At 45.0% G+C, this 17789-nt stretch overlaps 1 protein-coding gene across 7 annotated transcripts in view; it reads left to right on the top strand.

The window, feature by feature from the left end:
• Nucleotides 1-16853, top strand: part of WDR26 (WD repeat domain 26) — a 41601-nt gene extending 24748 nt beyond the window's left edge. For 2 of the 7 annotated variants that reach the window (XM_036118894.2, XM_036118892.2), the window contains exons 9-14: nt 2314-2433; nt 4172-4317; nt 4802-4880; nt 5156-5285; nt 8854-9039; nt 12274-16853. In XM_036118894.2, coding sequence (XP_035974787.1) covers nt 2314-2433; nt 4172-4317; nt 4802-4880; nt 5156-5285; nt 8854-9039; nt 12274-12299 — 687 coding nt within the window. In that variant the 3' untranslated portion in view covers nt 12300-16853. Of the gene's footprint in view, nt 1-2313; nt 2434-4171; nt 4318-4801; nt 4881-5155; nt 5286-8853; nt 9040-10633; nt 10995-11483; nt 12203-12273 lie in introns of those variants that run through there. The other 5 variants (XM_036118893.2, XM_036118890.2, XM_036118891.2 and 2 more) reach the window with 4 other exon arrangements.
• Nucleotides 16854-17789: the final 936 nt, after the last annotated feature.

Here is a 17789-nt window from a genome sequence, read left to right as displayed (position 1 = left end):
TTCCATTATTTTTGTACTATGTTTTGGACACCTTATAGTTCCAATTTAAAATTTTTTTTTAACTTCCTTCCGTAAGATGGCTGGTTAGATGCTGTTCTTTTCATTTTTCTGCCCCGAGGCGAGGGTATGGTCGGGGCTGTGGTCTGAGTATACCAGTGTGCGCTGAAGGGCTAGGACTGTGAGTTCGGGGACCTGTACATGAGTCGGTTTTTACTGAGAGAGTGGAGCTAGAACTGCACAAGTGCGCAGAGGGCAGAGCGAATACTGAGACACACCTGAGGGCGATACGCCGTAATCCCCGCCCTGCCCTCACACAGTAGGGTCTTCTCACGCCCACTTACTACTTATGTTTCAACCCCAGCTTTTCATTAGGAGAGTTGTCAAATACTAAGGAAGGTGGAGGAGTACAGTGGTGACCCTTGCCCACCACCTCGGATGCAGCGATGAACATTCTGTATATTTTATGTGGACACACACGCATGCACACATGTAGATGTGCGTACACAGACATCCACGTCTAAAACATTTGGAAGGAAATTACAGATGCGATGTTTTATACCAAATACTTAAGCATGTATCTTCTAGAAAGTAACATTCCCTCATATAACACGTCCTCATCTTATTCAGGAACGTTAGCTATCATTCTCTAATATCTAATGTTCGTGTGATAACTAAAATCCCCAGTTGCTCCCCAGATGTCTTTAGGCCATTTTCATCAAACCAGTGTGTCATTGGTGTTTGTGATTGGGTGCGGGGGGGTGGGGGGGCGGCAAAGCCCAGAAGAGAAGAGACGGCTTTCTCGCACTAGAATAGACTGGAATGAATCTGACCTAAAAGACAAAATGGGTTTTTTGGGGGGTTTTTTTCCCCTCAAAGAGAAGACGTATGGAGTCCTAATCGTCCAGTAGTGGACTCGGAATTGATGGTGGCTGTAGTCTTCCTTTGAGTCAATTCTGAGTTTCTGGACAGTTAGAGGGTGTTGTGGCTGAACTATTTCTGCATTACCTTACAGACTTGGTTTTCAGTCCGTTTGCACATTGTTCCTTATATTGTGAGGTAGTTTCCTAATGATAGACTCCCTCATACACCCACCGTCCTCTGCGCAGCAGAAGAAAAGATCTGCCTCAGCACTTAGTGTATGAACTTGTGTGAGCACAACATGCAGAGGATTCAGCCACTGCATGTGTACTTGGGATTCTGAACTTTTAACTGTTTCTGTCTAGCAACCCAAAAAAGATAAATCGGCGAGACCTATTAGCAGCATGGGGGAAGGTTTTAAAATTGCTGATTTTTTTTCCAGTATAAAGGGAGACCTCTGGCTTTCTATTTTTGTGCCCTCTTTGCTTTTAGTACTTGGCCCTGTTCCCTGATCATACACTTTTGTTTTCACTTTTTTTTTTCCTGCTTTTGATTACCCATTTCTCACAGGAAAATTATGCCCATGTACTTTTTATTATACCAAGGGCAGCTGTTATCTCTCAGAGCCTGTTTCTAATCCATGAACAAAATGGAATCAAGACTAGATTAAATGGTATGTGTCTACCTTCTAAGTTTGATAACTTAGAAAAAAATAACAGGAGGATAGCTTAGGGTCATAACCAGTAAATAGTCTTTCTGACTTGGGAATCCTGTAAAATGGCTATGCTAAACAGTACAAAAGTCCCTCTTTTATGTACTTTTAGTTGAGATAAAATTAGATACCAGAAAAATAGTTTTCATTTCTCTCTTCTGTCTTCCCTACTACATTTTTAGCATCTCAAATAGGAAATTTCACATAATTGAGAACTGCTGCACCCTTACCTTAGTTCAGGGGCCCTACTCTTTCTGTCCATTAATCATGTTCTTGAGGAACTGCTAACTGCAGTTTCTACGGTTTTAGAATAAAATTTGCCAAGAACTATGGACTGAGGAGAAATGGGAACTCAAGGGAGTAGTGCATGTAGCACTGAGCTTCTCCTCCTTTTACTTGGGGAAAATATGATTTAATTTCTAAACATCATTGAAGATGAGAGTTTTATTAAGAGTTTATCTCATCAGACCTATTGTTGGGGTCACCTGTGCTGTGTTGTTCAGCTCCTGGTTCTTCTAGTTCTTCATTCCTCTTCTGAGCGCTGCAGTCTTGTTGGTTGGTTGGTTGGTTGGTTGGTTGGTTGGTTGGTTGGTTGGTTTTTTGTAAGGCCAGTTAGAACAGGTCATTTCTCTAATTAGGAATACCAAACTGACCTGATACCCAAGTTACTACTTTTTTTTCTTTATACATTCCCTTTAGAAGCCTATCTTGAAGGTGTTAGCCACAGTTTTATTTCTTTGTAGACGGGAGAGCTAAGGACAAAAATGAGCCAGTCTCATGAGGACAGTTTGACGAGTGTGGCTTGGAATCCGGATGGGAAGCGCTTCGTAACTGGAGGTCAGCGCGGCCAGTTCTACCAGTGTGTGAGTACCTCCTGCCCCCATTCACTGCCCGCTCCTTTTGTGGAAATAAAGAATTCCTTTATGAAATACATTCTGTGAAGACCTACTTAGCTATCTTTCTAAATAAGCACCATCCAATAGAACTTTCTGTGGTTTTTTTCTTTTTTAACCATTTTAAAATGTTTATACCAAGCCTAGACTTTGAGTTTAGTAAAACAGTAAATTATTTTACTAAATATTTTGTTCTCATAAACAAGTTTCTAATGTATAGGATTGAAAATATTTAGTACTTTCTTTTGAGGCTTTAGGATTTGTATCCCAGCTGTGCTGAATTTCATGAGTTGACCGTCTTAAATATGTGAGGACTAAAAGTGCTGATGAGCACTACCAGAGAACCTTCCAGTCTTTATTTGAAGTATCTGCCCCATTAATCTCGGGTTGGTGGGATGATGACAATAAGGAATAGGTGACCAATCTCGTGACAAGGTAGACTCTGCCTTGAACATCGGTCTGGTTTCCGTGTCTCGTGTCACGGCCCGGCTTGCTGCCAGTGGGCACTTCCGCGTGTGGTCTTAGGATTACAATTAAACAAGATCATGAATCCCGTAAATCATTCAATGTAGCTGAAGGTCACCGGTCATAGAGACCTCTGTGTGGCTGGTACAGACCACAGGTGTCTTGTTGGTAAGCTGGCCGTGGGACTCATGGAACCTCGTGTCCTGTCCCCAAAGCATGGTTATGAGCCACAAGTTCTTTCCTTCCCCCAGTCATCTCAGCACACCTTACTGATCTACCTGTGATTTTCCCAATAGTTTAAAAAGTTATTTCTGGAGTTTCTATCCATGGGCTAATACACTACTTGGATTTTTTACTTACTTATTTTCCGTTTGTTTCAACGGAGGTATAGTTGACCTATAACATTATGTTAGCGTCAGGTATACAACATAATGTTTTGATATCCGTGTGCATTGAAAATTACAACCACAGTAATTAGCCGTTCCCGTACACAGTTGTGATGAGGACTTTTAAGATTTACTCTCTCAGCAACTTTCAGATATGCAGTCCAGCTGGTCTCCATGCTGTACTTCCGGCCACAAAGCAGTTTGTTCTTGACTCCCTGGCTGCAAGATGACCATGTGTGTCTCTGCTGACCCCACTGTCCCCTGTAGTGTTGACACCTTCAGGGCCCAGGACTTGGCAGCTCCCCCATCCGTGGAATGGACATGGAATGCCTCTCAGAACTTTGAATATTCAACAAGATAATGATCCTTAGAGCTTTGATCTGTAGAACACATTACAAATTTGGTGATGTTTTTAAAATGCCCTAACAGTTTCTGAGTTCCGTAAAGCTATAAGTAATGTTTTAGTTATCTTTTCCATATCCCAGCTTCAGAATAGTATAGGACAGGTCCCAGTATAGCGCATTTTAAAGGAACATTCGAATTCTTTCCCAGTGGTAGGGAGACCCTCACTTAGAACTTAGGGATTCTTTCTTTGTGTGTTTTGTCATTATCTGTGCCTGGCTGCTTATTGAAGGGAAGACCGATTTTACAGAGATTCTCTCCCCCTCCCCCTGAGGTATTGTTGTAATGAAATTTGACCTATACTCACATTTTCGTGATGAAAACCACTTATGGAACAATTAAGTCGAGCGGGAAAAAACAAACTTATTACAAAAAGATATTGCTAAGAGATTCTTTTGGTTCTTTGCTTCCCAAGCGCTGTTTCATAATGGGGTTCACAGTGAATTTCTCCCCAGGATTTAGACGGGAACCTCCTTGACTCCTGGGAAGGGGTGAGAGTGCAATGCCTTTGGTGCTTGAGCGACGGCAAGACTGTTCTGGCATCAGACACACACCAGCGCATCCGGGGGTACAACTTTGAGGACCTTACAGATAGGAACATGTAACTATTTTTTTATCCGTTAAATAATTACTTTATTTAAAATGTGTGGTGGAACTCGCTATTTGAGAAGAGTTTTTATGTTTTGGTTTGGGTTTGACCTTAAAATGGATTGGTGGGGGGCACCTGGGTGGCTCAGTCGGTTAAGAGTCAGCCTTCGGCTCAGGTCATGATCCCAGAGTCCTGGGATCAAGTCCTGCATCGGGCTCCGTGCTCAGGGGGAGCCTGCTTCTCCTTCTGCCTGCCTGCCTGCCTACTTGTGATCTCTCTCTCTGTGTCAAATAAATAAAATCTTCAAAAAAAAAAAGTGGATTGGTGGTCAGGTGGTGCTTCGTAACCATTAACTCACGTTTTTTTCTTAATTGAAATACAGTCTCATACTGATTATAGACAAAATTGCAGTGTTTAAGCTAGAACATTTTATATTTTGATAATTTGTTCTTGATTCTTAGTATGTTGCTTTTAACAGATTATTTTCTGGTTACAGAGTACAAGAAGATCATCCCATTATGTCTTTTACTATTTCCAAGAATGGCCGATTAGCTTTGTTAAATGTAGCAACTCAGGTAAGTTTATTATAATTATAAAGATTTAGCTTAGTTCAAAATTTAGTATGATTTTTGGTGTATACGTATAGAAATAAATATTTTCACAAATTTTTTAATTTTACTGTATGTGTTTGGTCCTTAGGTTTGTAGAGTCAACCATTAATTTATCAGAACATTGCCATTTTGGGTAAATAGGAATTGAAAATGTTCCATCAGGCAAAGGGATATTCACAAATTACTTTTTAAAATTCTTTTGAGGAAGAATAAATACGTCTATTTTCTTTCGCCTACAGGGAGTTCATTTATGGGACTTGCAAGACAGAGTTTTAGTAAGAAAGTATCAAGGTGTCACACAAGGGTTTTATACAATTCATTCATGTTTTGGAGGCCATAACGAAGACTTCATCGCTAGTGGCAGTGAGGGTGAGTTGTGTGCACGCGGTCGTTCGCGTGGATGGACGGGGGGTCGGGGGGGAGCTCTGTGATGGACTCATTCCAGGCGAATGCAGGGTGTGAGATTGACAATTGTTGGAGTTTTATCTCTCCGGCACACTGTTCTTTTCCCCTTTTTGTTTTTTGTGTTTTTGTTTTTTTCTTTTCCCCTTTTTGGAATGCCTTTGAGTCCTCCGGATCGTCACAGATCAGCATGCCCATTCTGGCCACGGGGAGGTGTGCGTGGTGCGTGCGTCAAACCAAGATTTAGTTAATCTTCCGTGATGGTGTGCAGAGGTTCATAGGATCTATGAAGTTAGGGTTAATTATGATGTTTTACCTGAACTTAGACAAATTCGACTCTGGTTAGGACCTGCAGTGTTTCTTTAATGGCCAAAGAGAATAATTTAGTTTGAGGATTCTTACGGTCTCGGAAAAGCTGAAATTGTAGAATTGTCTCTACTACTTTCTGAATACACGTACTCTCCAATCTAATAACATCAGTATTCCAGGCAGTCCTGTTCCTAAAGTGGTCAGTCGAATTTAAAATAGAAATTGTTTAAAATAGAGGGGCGCCTGGGTGGCTCAGTCGGTTAAGCGTCTGCCTTCAGCTCAAGTCATGATCCCAGAGTCCTGGGATCGAGCCCCGCGTCAGGCTTCCTGCTCCACGGGAAGCCTCCTTCTCCCTCTCCCACTATCCCTGCTTGTGCACACGCTGTCTCTCTCTCTCTCTCTCAAATAAATAGATAAGTAATCTTTAAAAAAAAATTGTTTAAAATAGGCAACACAGATAGGTATTAAAAGCAAGTGTGCTTTTCCAGGCACTAGAAGCATAAATAAGGGCAAATTATGGCAGAATCTCATTCAGCACCTTTTTCTTGAGCGCCTGCTGTATACTGCTCTAAGTGCTACAGCGGCACATTAGTTAAGTCACTTTTAAAAATACTGAATCTAGTTTTACAGCATAGACAAGGAACTGGATTCTGTTGGTGATGTTCCATTTATCCAAGGTATTGACCACCCCTATCTCGACGAAAAACTGATCTCGATAGATACGAGGATCACAGAGTAACACGGGTTTTCCCTTTGTGTGTAAGATGTATTTAAGAATTAGGACAAAGACCTTTAGGGATTCATATGAAGCATAGGAATTTATCTGTTGTTTCTTTCTCTAAAAAAAAAAAAAAAACATCTATCAGAGTGCCTGGGTGGCTCAGTCAGTTAAGCATCTGACTCTGGATTTCAGCTCAGGGTCGTGGAATCGACTCCATGCTCAGCGGGGAGTCTGCTTGAGAGTCTTTATTGCTCTGCCCTGCGTCTGCCCCTCCCCTCCACTCACGCTCTCTCTTAAAAAAAAAAAAATCAGGGACGCCTGGGTGGCTCAGTTGGTTAAGCGGCTGCCTTCGGCCCGGGTCATGATCCCAGGGTCCTGGGATCGAGTCCCACATTGGGCTCCTTGCTCAGTAGGGAGCCTGCTTCTCCCTCTCTCTCCCTCTGCTTGTGCTCTCTCTGTCAAATAAATAAAAAATCTTAAAAAAAAAAAAAAAAAAAAATCAGGTAAGATTGAGAAGAGAGAAGAGTTGGGTTGTAGGTAACACTTTTGAGAAGTTCACATCTTTCCAATTATTTTCTCCCAGATTCTACACTAGCTCCTCATTTGGCCTGGTCCAAGCACATGAAGTCTTCTGTCTGCTTGTTAGCGCTGACCCCCCCCCCCCCCCCCGCCCAGTCTCTCCCCCAAGCTCCGTTCAGCCCTGCCTCTGGTGGGCTTCCCCTCTTGGTTATGCTCCCCTGTCTTTCTAAACATAATATGGACCCTAGAAGTGCTTCAGAATACATGTAACTACCATTATCCCTAGTGATGTCAGTCCTTTTATTTTAAAGCCCGAACTAACTCTGAACTAATGATGAATCATTATTAATTAATCAAACCACATTATATTCTGTTTGGGCTAAAACTGAAACATGAAGTGAAGAGATGAGCATTCTCACGAGTCAGGTGGTTTAGAATGGTTCTGAAAAATGTTTTCAGCACCAAGTGGACATAGTGAATGCATTATGTCCCAAGATGATCACATTAATCCATTTGTCATTTATTTGCAAGGAATATATTCTAAGAACCTTCCAAATCCCAAATACATGAATGCCAGTATGAAATAGAGCAATTAGGAGGAGTTTTCAAAAAAGTTACGTCATTACTCAAGCTTTTTCACTGTGTGGGCAATGTGTAGAAAACCCTGCTTTATTTTTTACCGCCGCACAAGCCGTGGGTTCCGTGGACCGCGGCAGCCGGCAGAGCTCGGTCAGCAAGCCTGTCGCTCTGACCCTGACCCTGCGAGTCCGAGGGCCTGCTGCCTCTCCGGCAGACACCGTCCTTGGGTGTGTGCTCACAAAGCATCTCCCACCCGCGGCCGGCAGGTGTCCAGTGCATTCATACTTTTCACTGTGACTTTCTTTGTGAACTTCCTCAGTTCAAGGGGAAGCGTAGCTAATCTGTTTTGTCTTTCTCTGGTTTTTTCTTTTTTTGCTTATTTCATTTTATGCAAGGAAAAAATGACTGAACAACATACACCTTCTAGGAAAGTATAATTCAGTTCTCCAGTGAGTGTGTCAGCTTTTGCTTCCCATACGCACACACAATGCTCAGAGGGAGTCCCAGCCTTTCATGTTCACGTTAGACGCTTTGAAAGCAGGACGTGTCCTTTTACCACAAATGAGCTGCTTCTCAGCACGCTGAGGTTTGCTCGGTGGGAAGCTCATCCCCCGGGAGCTCCCCCACTGGCCGCTAGTTGGCGGCTCGCCTTCAGGTGGAGCGCTTCTGTCACTCACGCAGGGTCTGCCTTCTGTTTGAGAACTGTCACCTGGACGTAGGTCCCTCTTTACAGTAATGTGCGCTGTATACTCTCTGCCAGGCTCTTTCCAAAACTCTTGCGTACACAAACTGATTTTACCCTCACGCCATGTCGTGTGCAGATGAAGGATCGCCAAGAGTGGGTGGTGTGTCCACAGTTACCGGGGGGCCGGTGGTGGAGGACGGGTGTGAGGCGGGTCGTCCAAGCGCCTCAGGCCCCTTCCCCGGGAAGGGCAGAAGCACAGCACCCACCTCGTGGCGGTGGTGGTGAAAATGATAAGTCAGTCACTGATGTATCTAGCACCTAGGACGCGGTGAATCCTCCGCAGAGGTTTAGCAGTCATCTGCGTTATTGCTGCTGTTGGATTTGGACGCATCGCGGTTCCATCACCCCCCATTTCTAGAGCATTTATCGTCTCTGTCCTACGTTTGTTTACATTGAGAGATCTTGCCTGTGATCCATTTGTCGGGTATTAAAGAATACTGCAGACTTTGTGATGACTTGAGAGCTAATCAGTCACCTTTAACAGGGGAACCATATGTTTTCTTAAAATGGCTTTTCTCATAAGGGAATTAGCTACACATGTCGTATTAAGTTCTAAAAATCGAGTCCTATGTTCTCTGTGTGATGATGAGAAATTTCAGATCAGTTGGTTTTGTTGAAGTACAACAGCGCCTTGACCTCTCTCTGAATTCCTGTTTATCCAGATCACAAGGTTTACATCTGGCACAAGCGTAGCGAGCTGCCCATTGCGGAGCTGACAGGGCACACGCGCACAGTGAACTGTGTGAGCTGGAACCCACAGATCCCATCCATGATGGCCAGCGCCTCAGACGATGGCACTGTTAGAATATGGGGACCAGCACCTTTTATAGACCACCAGAATATTGAAGGTAACACCACTGCACACCGTCCCTGCGCTTCTTCCGGGTGACACATGGCCCGGCCTGTTGGGAACTTTTCAATGTGGGCTAGAATTTACTTCCTCCCTGCTTTAGAGATTGTACTCTCTCCACAGAAGGAGTTTCAGTAACCTGACATACAGGGGTGTGTCTGTGTGTCTGTGTGTCTGTGCATGTGTGGTGTGGGTGCGTGTGGGGGGGTGTCTGTGGTACATGTATGTGTGTGGTGGGGGTGCGTGTGGGGTGTGTCTGTGGTACATGTATGTGCACGTGTGTGGTGGGGGTGCGTGTGGGGGTGTCTGGTACATGTATGCACGTGGGTGCGTGGGGGGTGTCTGGTACATGCATGCACGTGGGTGGTGTGGGTGCGTGGGGGGGGTGTCTGGTACATGTATGTGCACGTGTGGTGTGGGTGCATGTGGGGGGTGTCTGGTACATGCATGCGCGTGTGTGGTGTGGGTGCGTGTGGGGTGTGTCTGGTACATGCATGCGCGTGTGTGGTGTGGGTGCGTGGGGGGGGTGTCTGGTACATGTATGTGCACGTGTGGTGTGGGTGCATGTGGGGGGTGTCTGGTACATGTATGCGCGTGTGGTGTGGGTGCGTGGGGGGGGTGTCTGTGGTACATGTATATGCACGTGGGTGGTGTGGGTGCGTGTGGGGGGGTGTCTGTGGTACATGTATATGCACGTGGGTGGTGTGGGTGCGTGTGGGGGGGTGTCTGTGGTACATGTATATGCACGTGGGTGGTGTGGGTGCGTGGGGGGGGTGTCTGTGGTACATGTATATGCACGTGGGTGGTGTGGGTGCGTGTGGGGGGGTGTCTGTGGTACATGTATATGCACGTGGGTGGTGTGGGTGCGTGTGGGGGGGTGTCTGTGGTACATGTATGTGCGCGTGTGGTGTGGGTGCGTGTGGGGGTGTCTGGTACATGTATGTGCACGTGGGTGCGTGTGGGGTGTCTGGTACATGTATGCGTGTGTGGTGTGGGGGGTGTCTGTGGTACATGTATGTGTGTGTGGGTGCATGTGGGGTGTCTGGTACATGTATGCGTGCGTGTGTGGTATGGGTGTGCGTGTGTTTGGCACGTGTGTGCGCGTGCACATGTGTGGTGGTGACATTGGGGAAGATGAATGGGAATGCACCACCTCATTTACAGCCGCGTTGCTGTTTAGTTTTTTCAGCTCAGCAAATCTTGAAAATCTCCATGATGCAGGAAGCATTTTATATTTTCACACCCATGAGAACTAGCAAATAGTACAAAATGTGAACAACTTCAGAACGATTTGCTCTTGAGCACACACACCCATAACACCGTGTGACCCCTGGCCCCAGGGCACCGTGCGTGACCTGGAGAGAGGACACTCCGATCTGCCCTGTGCCTTGGGCACACACCGGGCTGTCCTGCACAGTCCTGGGGGGGGGAGGGGGTCTGCCCGCATTTCTGTGGGGGGGAGACGGAGTCACCGTCCCGAGTCTGCAGGGTTTTCCATGAGGATATGGCGCGGTTGAGCAAGACACCAGTGCTGGAGGGAAGACACGATGAGAAATCTCACGTAAAGGACATACTGCTCTTCTTTCAAACAGAGCAAGTGAAGTATTTGGTTTGCTTAGAAGGAAGCAAGTCCCCCAGAAAACAGATGACGAGATTTTTGTTCACCACGTGTCCCACCTAGACATTTTAGTGAGAAAGACCAGCCGCGGTGAGGTGAGAGTCGGCACATGAAGAGGACGTGGGTGAAGAATTTGAGACCCGCTGCTCAGTGGTTCAGAGCCTGAAGGGCCTTTCTGTGTCTGCATCACTGCGGGACGGGCCAGCGTGCCTCTGGGAAATCCGCCGGCACCGAGACCCTTTGCCTCCGTGTGTTGTCCTGTTCCGGTTTCAGCGCCCGCTCTCAGGGACTGACGTGTTACAGATCCGTAACTGTGATTACATGTGTTTCTCTCATTTTATCAGTCATTTGGAAGTTATTTCAAGGAAGCATATTCGATTTGAAATATTAGGTAGATAGTAAGAGATTTACCTGGTAAGCGGACATACTTAAGACACAGCTTTGAGCTTATGCCTGTACGACCGTGAAGTCCAAGCTGCCCCCTCTGTTGGTGTCGGGCAGGTCAGGTCGATGTGGATGCACGCCGCGTGGGTGAGCCTCATCTGGCGCCCTTGGGAGATCTGGTCCAATGCAGCATCTCTGCATTGTGTTTTGGCAAGAAGTTCATTTATACCTAAAACAGGAAAAAAGTGTCTTCTGGGTTCTTTTCCTCCACTTGAATTTTTTATTTTTTATTTTTTATTTTTTTACTAATGAAAGTTACACCTGTTTGGAATAGACATTTTGAAAAATATAGATGAGGCTGAAGAAAATTACATTCAAAAATCATGACACCCTAAGATACTATAAGTCATTTAAGCAAAAATATTTGATTCCCATTTCAGAAACCCATCTGCTGACCTTTTATTCTAACAGTAGAGTTCCCTACTGTATCGTTTTGAGGGATGCGTAAAGTAGAATAGGATCAAGCAGACACGCTGCAACGCGGACGAATCTCCCAAAACAATATGCCAAGTGCAAGACCCGGACGCAGAAGACCACTTAGTGCGACCCCGTTATGTGAAATGAGTGGGCAGGTCCTTAGAGACCAAAAGTAGACCGGTGGGGTGCTGAGGGCTGCATGCTGCCGTTTGTATGACTGCTAGCGGTGACGAGACGGTTGTCCAACCCTGTGAATGTGCCCGTGATAGCCACTGAACTGTGTGCAGGAGGCTTCCTGACCCGTTCCCGAAAACACAGTGGGAATGTAGCACAGAATTCCGGGCTGAGCGGACGAAGCACGCGGTCCCAGGCGCCCTCCTACCTTGGACTTCACTCCTCTTTCCTTTTGTCATCTAATCGTAAAGATTTTCTGTTCCACAGAACTATTTCAAGGTTCATTTTTAAAGTATGAGATTCTAATTTGATTATTCACTTGGGTTCTCCAATATTCAAAGTAATGAATTTAAACTATAATAAGCAGGCTAAGTAAGACACAATACGGACACATTGTTCTAAAGATTATGATGGAAAGACCAAGAACTTGCTGTGGTGTGATTGTTTTCAGTGGTAGTACAGTTTGTAATGTCATGATGCGCTGATATTAAAACTTTCTAACTGGTGACTTTTTTCTTCCCCTCCCCTTTTCTCCCCCCCCCCCGTCCCCGAAATACATTTCATCCTGTCTTCATTCAGAGGAATGCAGTAGCATGGATAGTTGATGGCGAATGTGGAGCAGACGACTTCTGTTTAACTTAAAATTAGTCGTATTTTAATGGCTTGGGATTTGGTGCAAACAAACATGATTGATAGCTGGACAGACATGCTCGTCATGAAAAAAGAACCATTTCTGAAGCCCGATTGGGGCCAAACATTTACACCTTGCTTCATAGTAACCAGTTGAGATGAAGCACGTCGTTAGAACGTTGTTGGACACCATGTTGAATTATCCCCCCATCGGTTGTGAAGAACTGTGCTACATTCAGGCTTACCCATTGAACTCAGTATATATATTTTTTTCCCTCCTGCCTTTTGTCTGGTGGGATACCATTCTTGTTGCTCTTCTGTGTAATGAAGTTTAAATGCTTGTTTGGAAAACTTTATTTAACAGTTTAGAAGGCTTGATAGAAGGAGTGCATTAGTCTGAAGAGTATACATTGGATAGGAAAGAATTTCCTTCTTTTGTTTCTCCAAAATCTTTCCGCCTTATTTAGCTTGAGATCTTTGCAGCTTGGTTCATGGATTCTAGCCTTGCCCGTTGCGCAGTATATACTGATCCAGATGATAAACCAGTGAACTATGTCAAAAGCACTCTCAATATTACATTTGACAAAAAGTTTTGTACTTTTCACATAGCTTGTTGCCCCGTAAAAGGGTTAACAGCACAATTTTTTAAAAATAAATTAAGAAGTATTTATAGGATTAAAGTGACTTCATTTGTATACATTTGGAATCTAAACCAGCTTCAAAAAGTTCCCTCTGTGATTTAGATAACGCAGTATAACTGACGCTCTTCTGCAGCCCCACGTGAGACTTGCCCAGGGGATCCAGAGTCATACCGTGAAGGTTTCCCCCCTTTGTTTTATTCCTGAAGGAACATCAGTACCTGATGTTGAAGAAATTCAAGATTAAAAAGAGAATTTTAAATCTCTGCCGACAGGAGAGATCAGTAGTCCACTTAGGTTCGCAACAAAGCACGTTCCAAGTTGTTCTCGGCTTGGGAAGGTGTTCTGGTGCGATCCAGCGGGCACGTGGCAATGAGGCGTAACCACTGGGGAAGTTCCTAGTCTGCTTGAGCTTGTCCGAAGAATTCAGCAGGTTCCAGACAGACCGAAACTGGGTTTAAAACCTCACAGTCCTTGATCTTAATGGCCCTTGATATTCTGACCTGTAGAGATACATAAATTTACAGAAAGCTCCTTCTCAGTTTTCCGGATATTGCCATACTGAACCTCATTCTATACTGGTGCTGTGGGTAGTCCTTGCCTCCCCTCCCCCTTCGGTTTAAGGAAAGGTCTCTTTCGTGGAAAAGCACTTTTAACCCTGAGAATTTCACATTTAGAATAAGCCAAAAGCCTGATGTTCACATTGTGCTTTTAAACCCCGTAACAGCTGAATGCAGCCGACTTCCTCTCCTTCGAGACTCCCTCCCTCCCCTTCTCAGTAGAGGCTCGGGAGGGGGGGGGGGGGGGGGGGGGGGACACCGCGGCTGTTACGCTGGGAGGAGGAGTGGGAGTACCCCCGAGATAAGATTCTGGTGAAGAAAAGGGCTTGTACTAAGTCCCCTTTGGGGCCCAGCCAAGCCTGCCATCTGTCACCGGCCTGAGTTGGCGCACTCAGGACCCAGAGCGGGGAAAGGCTTGGGTGTCAGGAACTGTCCCGTGGGTGCGGTGTAGGGCGGCTGCAGGGAGAAGTGGGAAAGTCAGGGAGGGGAGAAGAAAGACAAACACAATTGGCCTTAAACTAGCACGGATTCTCCCAAAAGCTCATAGTAAGAGAAAGTGACAGACCGTGGTCAGCAGATTATTTTATCAAATTGGTATGTAAAAGATTTCTTTAAGCTCCATTTTGCAGAGACCACCACTTAGAGAATCAAGAATTCCTGTTTTGATACTTCTGAGTTACAATAACTATATGTTACAGTTTATCTGGTACTTCATTTTTCTTAAATTACTTTTTACTTTGAGCTTGAATAAAAGTCTTCATTGGTAACTGTATATAATTAAGTGGCAACTTCTCTTTACCTCAGTGCAGTTAAACCCATTCGTGTTTTCAGTGATTCGCTAAACCCGAAGCCGATAATGTGCCCCAGTCTCTACAGAAACGTCCGCACGATCGGTGGGCAGAGAGGGGTGGCGGCAGGACTGAGCTGAAGCAGTGGCCCGAGGCCACCGCTGACACCCCCTGGGAGCCCTGCCTGGCCCGCAGTCTGTCCCGGCCTTCACCCAGCCAGCCCCAGATGGGAGTTTTTCTGTGAAAAACACTGTTTAGAAAAGGGGGGGGGGGTATAGAGGTGAGGCGCATTTTACAAAGAGCATAACTCCACTAAGTTAGCGGAGTGACAAGGATGCCCGCAGAGCAGCTGGGGGAGTGCACTATGGGCCCCCAGGCCACGCGGGGACTGTGCTAGGCGAGGTCACTGAAGACACCTAGGACGGGCTGACCCGTACCTAGAACCTGACAGCCTCTGACCGTGCTGTCGTCTGTAGACTCAAGAGTGAGGACATGGGCGAGCCAGCACAGGATACTAACAAATGTATAAACTGAAAAGTACCAATACTTTTTGCACATAGATCAAAATAGAATAGAGAATTTGGGCTCTAAAAATCAGGTTAGTAGGCTCGTTTCCATGTGCTTAAAAATGTTTTTGTTGTTCATTGATTAAGGGCTGGAGTGAGTATGAAATTAAATGTCTCTTTCCTCCAAATAATCGGTTACGGCTAGTACAGCATCGGACTTGAGAATCAGGACTGGGAGGGTGGGATGAAGAGCCGGCGGGGGGGGGGGCACAGCTTTCTTTCTGGGCCTTGTGTCATTAGTGTTCGTCCCGGCTCCATTTCTGCTACTCTTCTAGGCCAGGCGAACATGTTGTGTTAAACCAGGTAAGTAGTCTAAACAGGAGATTTGCAGGCATCCTGACACATGGGCCCATTTTAGCGGGTGGGAGAACAGACGGGTTACCTAGCTTTAAGTACGAATGAGCTGATTAAAGGAACCTGCTAGTTGAGAGGGAAACAAAAATTCCCGATTTGAGTCCATATTTTCATCTGCACTCACCCCCGGAGAAATAGGGCGGTTTCTGTTCTCGGGCGTGTTCTCCAGAACGGTGTTCTGTGACATTAATAGAAAACCCTTCTTTCCCACCCCTCCCCATCTTGAAATTTTCTTTTTTAGGCTGTTGTTTCCTGCACTCGAACTGACCCTATCACCTCTGCTCAGTGGTAAATAGACCGCACATCTCTTGAAAGGGAGCTATCTGAGTCCGTTTCTATGACAGCAGAAGAATGGCTGCTTTTGAATGGGGAGGAAAGAAGACCTTTTTCTTAATATCCTTTGTGTCCCATCTCCAAAATGTATAAACATCCTGATTTCATTTTACGTTAGTCTGTCATTTAGATTTCAGCAGCTCTCTTTTGGCCTTATTCTCCAGAATACTACTTGCATTTTCAAAACCATATCTGATTTCCTAGAAACGGCTAACTTTAAAAGAAGTGGTGACTTTGCATTTATTTACACTTAGACACTTTCTAAAAACAGGGTGAACTTAATTGAAGTTTTCAGTGTTGTTAAGCTATTGTTACAGTAGGTGCCCTATAGTTGCAGAAACAAAACCTGTAAAAACCCATCCCTGTCACTTAATCCAGATAGGCTGGATTTACTGAAACTAACAGTATGAAAACGTGTGTGCGTGCGCGTGCGTGCGCGTGCGTGTCGTGCGTCTGTGTGGGAGAGAGTACTTAATCCATAAAAAGTCCTAGAAACCGCATTCTGGGTTCTTGTCGATTTTACTAGTCTCGTGCACGTGTGAAGTGCCCTCTCTGAGTTTAGGGTCTGGTTAATACTGGTATATTTTTATAAGATTGAGATGTGTCCCCATCTTTAACTCAAGCATTTTCATTATCAGGGTCACTGTGCTAAAACCGAATCTAACATTTTTAGGCACAGATGGAAAAAAATGTCATTGGCTCCTTGAAAACGTGTGTGTGTGTGGCGAGGGGATAGATCCACAGGAGCATGTTTGTACTTACAAACCAAGCTGGAGAGATCACGAACAGGACTTACGTGCTGATCTCAAGACACCTAAATTGTCGAGATTTCCATGGCATTGTGATGGAACTGGCAGACACGTAGAGCTTTTGGTCTGTAATAACTATTTGCTATGGACGGATTCAGTGTTTCAGAGGATTGTGTTCTCAAATTTGGGGGGTTCTGGGTTTTTGGTTCTTGGTTTTTTTTTTAACTGCCTCTCAGATTATATTTAGTAGTTTAAATTTCTTTGCTTTATTATTTCATTAAAGCATAAAAACTTCAGGTCTCTGATATTTATTTTCACTCGTTCTACTAATTATTTACAAAACACCCTGTCAACTTTTATTTTATAAATGTGTAGTTATATTAAACGTCTTTAAAATTTTGTTCAATTGAAACTCCATTAACTTTGATTTGCTTTACTGGGTTTTTTTTTTTTTTAATACACCTTTTCCATGTCCGTGCGTCGCACTTACCCAATCGTTTGTATCCCCTTCAACCCAATAAACAGAATGAGTAAGATGTTGTGCTGCGTCTCCTCGTGTCCATTCATCTGGGCGCTCGGTGGCACCGCTTCCAACTTCAAACAGCTGACTGGCTGAGTCTGACTCCCACATACCTACCTGGAGTTTTCAAGTTGGTGTCAAAGGAAGCATCGCCTCGTGGTTGGGATGTCTTTTTTTTTAAAGGGCAGGTGTGCCAGGGGCGCCTGACTGGCTGAGTCGGTGGAGCGTGTGACTCGACCTCGGGGTCGTGGGTTCGGGCCCCACGTTGGGTGTAGCGATGACTAAAAAATTTCAAAAAATAAAAATTAAGGGCAATTTTGCACTCATGGATTAGTTTAGGAAAATTTAGGGAACACTTGCATTTTATTTATATTTTGAAGATTTATTTATTCAGAGAGAGAATCAGTCTCAAGCAGACTCCCCGCTGATGTGGGGCTTGATCTCACGACCCTGAGATCACAACTTGAGCCAAAATCGAGGCGAATGCCCGACAGACTGAGCCATTCAGGTGCCCCAGGAACTTGCGTTTTAAAGGAATCACATGCATGCCCCATCTTGTTCAAAAATATTACTGTATCTGACATGCATTAGGAATTGCATATGTTGATTAGTAGAGAAAATACACTTTCAGTTTGAAATTAAAATTTATTTCCTCATGAATAATTATGTACTTTATTTTTAAGATTTTATTTATTTCAGAGAGCGCAGGAACGGGGGGGGGGAGGGGCAGAGGGAGAAGGAGAAGCAGGCTTCCCGCTGAGCAGGGAGCCCGATGCGGGGCTCTATCCCAGGACCCCGGGACCACGACCTGAGCCGAAGGCAGATGCTTAACCCACTGAGCCACCCAGGTGCCCCATTATATAGTTATTTACAGATCTCCTTGGTGAGGGCCACCTGGGTGGCTCAGCTAGTTAAGCATCCAACTCCTGATCTCAGGGTTGTGAGTTCAAGCTCCGC

This window comes from Halichoerus grypus, chromosome 7, assembly GCF_964656455.1.
Source record: "Halichoerus grypus chromosome 7, mHalGry1.hap1.1, whole genome shotgun sequence".
In the NCBI taxonomy this organism is placed as follows: Eukaryota; Metazoa; Chordata; class Mammalia; order Carnivora; family Phocidae; genus Halichoerus; species Halichoerus grypus.
The sequence above is the reverse complement of the archived record's forward strand: the minus strand, read 5'-3'. Positions and strand labels throughout refer to the sequence as shown.